General features: G+C 32.3%; 1 protein-coding gene across 2 annotated transcripts in view; it reads right to left on the bottom strand.

The window, feature by feature from the left end:
* Positions 1-308: 308 nt before the first annotated feature.
* The window catches only part of LOC115877843 (octopamine receptor beta-2R), a 417,890-nt gene continuing 412,198 nt past the window's right edge, over positions 309-6,000 (bottom strand). For both annotated transcript variants that reach the window (XM_030894166.1, XM_030894167.1), the window contains 4 exons: positions 4,975-5,335; positions 2,864-3,151; positions 2,592-2,806; positions 309-1,152 (listed from right to left, as the gene is read on the bottom strand). In XM_030894166.1, coding sequence (XP_030750026.1) covers positions 800-1,152; positions 2,592-2,806; positions 2,864-3,151; positions 4,975-5,335 — 1,217 coding nt within the window. In that variant the 3' untranslated portion in view covers positions 309-799. The remainder of the gene's footprint in view (positions 1,153-2,591; positions 2,807-2,863; positions 3,152-4,974; positions 5,336-6,000) is intronic.

Here is a 6,000-nt window from a genome sequence, read left to right as displayed (position 1 = left end):
ACTAGAGGGATTTCAGAAATTGAACCTTATATCACTACTGTCACCCTAAAGGATTGTACAAATACAAAGTTTTATTTGACTTTTTCTACAGCAGTAAAGGAAACAAGGAAAACTTGTAAAATACCTCATTTCCATTTAAAAACATTATAAAGCTAAAGCAACTATATTTATTATAATTTTAATACATCAAATTTATTTTAATAACAAATGTTTAATTAATATCCAAAATATTAATTTAAATTTCAAATTTATGAAATATTAAATATATATTTAATATTTATGAAATATATATTTAATTGGACTATTAAGCAATATAAAATTGTGAAAATAAAAACTCGTATAAAAAGTGTGAATTATTTCTATTCCATTGCTCAAAAATTAAATGTAAAATAATAATTTAATGACGACCAGTAAAGAATATTTTCTCAAATATTTAGTAATTACTCACGTAAGTATCTGAAATTAAATACTGCTATAATATTTCTGTTTTATGTATTTGTTAAGTTCCATAATAAAGAAAGTATAGTCTGTCCAACGAGATAATCTCTAATAGTTCCCGACAGTCGTTCTATCATTTTATTTCACAGGCAAATTTTATTTTCCCTCATTTTTTGAATGTTATCTATCGAAATCTGTCTTGACTCATTGTAATTTAATAAAAAAAAAACAGCTAAGTAGTCATTATATTAAAAAAATAACAATAAACCATTTAGAATCTTACTTTTTCCAGACTAACCTCTTACACAAACGTCTCTAATCAGAAACTCGTCGTTGTCAATCGGCTACTAGTGAGATCCACTCAGAGCGTCGACCCAAAGTCCGAACACCTCCTGTCCACATGTTTCAAGTATGTTTCGGAGTAGACACTGCGCGTCCTGTCCTCGTACCTGATCGACGGACGTCGGTTGTCCACGTAGTTGAGGTCGGAGGGTGGACGCTGACACAGCGAGCAGAAGGCGCACTGCAGGGTGTTCTTGAACGCTTCTCGGAAGTCTTTGTTGAAGTAGGCGTAGATGAGCGGGTTCAGGGTGGAGTTGAAGTAGCCGATCCAGAAGAGGATGGCGACTACCAAGTGGGGGCATTCGCATGTCGTGCAGAGGGAGACGCTGTCGTACCAGAGGAAAAAAGGTAGCCAGCAGAGAATGAAAATTCCTGAAAAAAATGTCAAATTAATCATATAGTCTGCAGTTAGTAGCATTGTGGGTTGAAATTAGTGTTGTAAAATGTTCGAGAATTGGGGAATGTTCCCTGAGTACGAACGGTGATAAATGTCAACTTGTAATTCCTCCGCGAAGAAAAGAGAGAAAGAATGAACTGATTGATTAATTAGTTAGTTTTTTATATAGTATGTCTCCGGATTTTTTTTACAAGAGGAAATACTTTTATATTATTAACATTTTGAGACCCCCCATTTAATCCATAATTTTAATCCCCGTTAATACATTTCCAATATTCTCTATAGCGTTGTAGAGCAAATTAAAAAAAACATGAAAATATCGTTGAAACTTTTTCGAACTGCCTGTCTACCATAAATGTTCCCACGGTATAGTTTCTTAATTTCTGATATTACCATAGTAACGGATTTATAATAATATGCGGCACTAAAAGGGATGTAAATACAGAAAAAAATCCGGTTTCTCTCAATTTTTTTTTAAATAAATATTTATTTTTTATTTTTCAAACTTGAATAACTCGATTATTTTGGACTTATTTGAAGACTGGTAAAGAGGAAATATGACTCTTTTCTCGGGATCTACCAGCCCTGAAAATATTTGCACTTTTTTAAGACTCAGATTGTTTATTGAATAAGTAAATGTAGGGTTTGTAACTAATAAGCCTTCAGTTAATGCCTATACAGATTGTTAACTAGACAGTTACTTATAGGGGAACAGAATGCCAACACTGCCTATTGAGAACGCATGCACTTATAGGGTTTTCTGCCGACTCGTCCCGTCGCGTCGTCTATCGACGAGCGGGCCGAGGTTGCCATATTTCAACCCTAAAGCTCTTGCCGCGAGTAATAAACAAATTAACAACCTGTATGTTTGTGACCGGTTCAACACAAGAAAAACTGAGTATTTCGTCACTGAAACAAAACCATTTATTTCTTTTTATAAAGCGTACAATACTACTCAGGAGCTCACAACACAAAAAAAATTGCTTAACCAACAGAGATACTTAACGCTTAATACTTAACGTTTAAAGGGATATTTATTGACAATGGAAGTTCGAAATTCCTTTAGTTTCAAACATTTTTTTGTGCGAGTTATATTTGTCAGTAAAGCACAATGCTAACGAGAACAAAAACAGTTTTTGTTTGTTGATTAATATTAACTCAGTGGTATTTTAGTGAAAATACGAAAATACGTACATTTTTACTACAAACCTACATTTTTAAGTTTCTTTTAGTGGCGAAATACCCACACATTTCCGACAAAAAATTATCCATTCTAAACTTCTTACAATACATCCTTTAGCATAGCATTTACATAATTTATTCTCGCACTTGGTTCAGATGCAAGGTTAGTCACGTTTAAAAATGACAAAATTTTTGTTTCACAATATAGCAGAACAAGTATTATTAAATTTACCCATGATAATGCCCAGTGTCCTAGCTGCTTTGTGTTCTCTCTTCATCCTACTTATGCTGCGTTCTCTCGTCGGTGTATGATGGAGATCCTGATTAATTTCATTTAAAGTTAACGTTTTTGATGATCCTCCCGAGTTGGAAAGCATATCACCATTTGTGTTGTTTGCATGTAAAAGTAATGCGGCCCCATGTCGGTTAAACATCTCCTTTTCTTGTCTAAGTAAAATTCATCATTCACGCTATTTCATTTAAACAAATGTGATTTAAGATTACCTGTTTGCTTCTTTGAATATCTGAAGATACATATAAATCATGATAGATCCTGGTATCCAAAAACTGATGCTACTGCTAATTACAGCATAGGCTTTGTTGACGACAAAAACACATTCGTCGGGATGTTGTCGTCTGAATTCTTGATGAGCTTCTGTTGTGTACCAACCCATAAAGATTGGAAGAAAACTAAGAAATGCGGGACTTACCCAGCTATTTACCAACATTAATGCCACCACTTTCTTAGTCATGTGGAGGGAATATTTTAAGGGTTTACAGATAGCGTAGTATCTGAAATAGAAACAGAAATATTAAGAACACGATATATATTAACTAGACTCTAGTTACATTACGTCGTATACACAGATAACTTAAGCGTTATTTACGTAACTATCTACAAATTGATGAATTACTGAAAATGAGATAATACGAGTATAACAGGAAGTAAGGAAAAAAAAAGAATGGTATTAAAAACGCACTAAGAAAGAAATGTATCTCTCGAAGAGGAGGATTTTTATCAGTTTTTTTATAAGCGATGTGCGTTATAGTGACATTTGTTAGAATCTACATAAGGTCTGTTCCCAGAAGAATCCCTGATTAGTCAGCACGTTTCTCAGTGGTTAAAATGCCTAGAAACCTGATTGTTAGTCTGGTTTCTACACATTTCAACCAATAAGAAACGCGCTGACTAGTGAGGGATTCTTCTGGGAACAGGGCTATATATTGAGAAAACTAAAACAGTTTTTGTTCTATACTTGTAGAGCATTTGTGGCTCAATCAGTGAGCCTGACTTACTATCTACAATATAAATAGATAAACCTAAACTTTTTAATCGTTATAAAGAAAATTTTGCTATTTGCTGCTTTTGGACATTGAGTATTTCTAGAAGAAACTACTACTTTTTTATCATAAATGCCGAGGATTAGATTATATTTATGTTTGAGAGTGAATACTACCTCAATTCTAAATATATAATGATAATAAATAACATATATAATCGTAAAAGATTCAGCTACTCGGTGGCAGAAAAGTAACTAGGTAGCAAAAATATTTTATTGCAGTTGCAAAAATATGTTACCTTAGAAGTCATTACTGTCAAGAACAACATAAATCTACAGAAATTGGAATCATCTCTAAATCATTATGGACAAAGAAGCAATGTAAGCATCGATTCCGTAATATGGTAAAAGCAGGACAATGAAAATAATAAAAAAATATTAATACAAGAAAACGCAAACTTAATTAAAATGATAATGTCGATTAAATTTTGACAATATATATTTATTATTTAAGTAATTTTTAATTATTATAATATTAAATTATAATAAAATACCGTAAAGCAATTTTGAAAAACAAGTGTTGTTAAAAATAATAAAAAGGAGAATCATATCCACCAAAATTATAACTGGAATAATGGCAGTATTTTAATAGAAAATTGAATGTGGGCTTGAAATTGAATGAAATATCATCTACAAATCCATTTATTTCATTCGCAATTTAGAGAGTAGGTAATTCCTTTCAGCCATTGTTATAACTGTCTTGCGTGTCGTAAATAAAATAAATTAGTCGGTTGATTGAAAATGCAAAGTTTTTTTCCGGATAATGGTATATGTCAACTCGAAGATATGCTATTGTGACCAAAGATTTATTACCTTTTACAAAATTTACATAAATATTAGACATAAGATATATTTACTATGCAAATTATATTTGAACTGGATATATCAACAAACGGCAAACTACACTTAATAGAATAAAGAAAATTAGTAAAAAGTTGCTGAAATGCATTATTTTCTGATTTCTTTATAATATATTAATTATTAATATTAAAATATTCTGCGATTGCTGGAAAAATACATAGACCGTTAACAAAATTGTTTCTCCCATGAATCGAGTGTTGAATTGAGTGTTGAATCGAGTGTCTATCGAAATTGTCAATTTGTGAATATAAGTTTAGTTTGAATCGTCTGGTGGTACTAATATGATTAACAAAACATGTTTTAGTGTATTAAAGTAAACTTGTGTTTTAGTTGATAAATTACATAAGCATTACTTCGGGATATTAAATAACTAAATTTCATTCCATTACTATATCCTGGTTGTTTAAAACTTACCGATCAATACTGATGTCGCACAAATGCAATATGGACACAGTCGAAAAGTACACATCTAGACTATTCCAAACGTCACACAGGGTGTAACTGAATAACCAGCGACCGAACACTTCAACGCTGAAGTTGAAACTCATGGCAAACATAGCTACCAGCATATCAGCCAGAGCTAAGGACACTACATAGTAATTGGTGATGACACGAAGACGCCGGTGTCGCATGACGGAAACGATGACGAGTAGATTTCCAAGGATAGAGGCGACGATAATACTGCCCATGATGGTGGCTTTGAGGAAGTGCGTGAAGTTGTCCCATAGTTCGTCGGCTGTGTCGTCGAAAGTAGTGTTTTGTAACATCGAAATGTCTGAAAAAAAATGTTTTACAAAAGTAAATGGGTTTATAAAAATAATTGGTCTGCGTTGGTTTACAGGAAATAACTTTTTTATTATGTAGACTATCTTCTAGTGAGGAAATACGCAAAAGTTTTCTTGACAAAAATTAATTTATTATATTATAGAGTCTTAAATAAGTGTAAATATTTTCAGGGATGGTAGATCTCGAAAAAGAAGCATAGTTTATTTTTACCGTTCTTCAAATAACTCATTTTTTCTTTCTTTTAAATTTTAGCAAAATAAAATTACACTAAATCACCACAATACACCAAAACACTTTTACTTTTACACTGGACGCGCGTTTCGCTAACCATGTTAGCATCATCAGCATATTATAAACTGAAGTTTATAATCATCTAGCAGATGATCATAAACAGATGCATCTCTGCTGCATCATCAGCTGATTATAAACTGAAGTTTATAATCATCTAGCAGATGATTATAAACTTCAGTTTATAATCTGCTGATGATGCTAACATGGTTAGCGAAACGCGCGTCCAGTGTAAAAGTAAAAGTGTTTTGGTGTATTGTGGTGATTTAGTGTAATTTTATTTTGCTGTGTAACACCAAAGGTTCCAACCCTCAAGTGTAATTTTAAATTTTATCTACTACCTATCTTGCCATATTTGTCAATGCA

The sequence above is a fragment of the Sitophilus oryzae genome, unplaced genomic scaffold, assembly GCF_002938485.1.
Source record: "Sitophilus oryzae breed Bouriz unplaced genomic scaffold, Soryzae_2.0 scaffold_1499_pilon_pilon, whole genome shotgun sequence".
In the NCBI taxonomy this organism is placed as follows: Eukaryota; Metazoa; Arthropoda; class Insecta; order Coleoptera; family Curculionidae; genus Sitophilus; species Sitophilus oryzae.
Note: the sequence above shows the minus strand (reverse complement) of the source record. Positions and strands in the feature narration are given on the sequence as shown.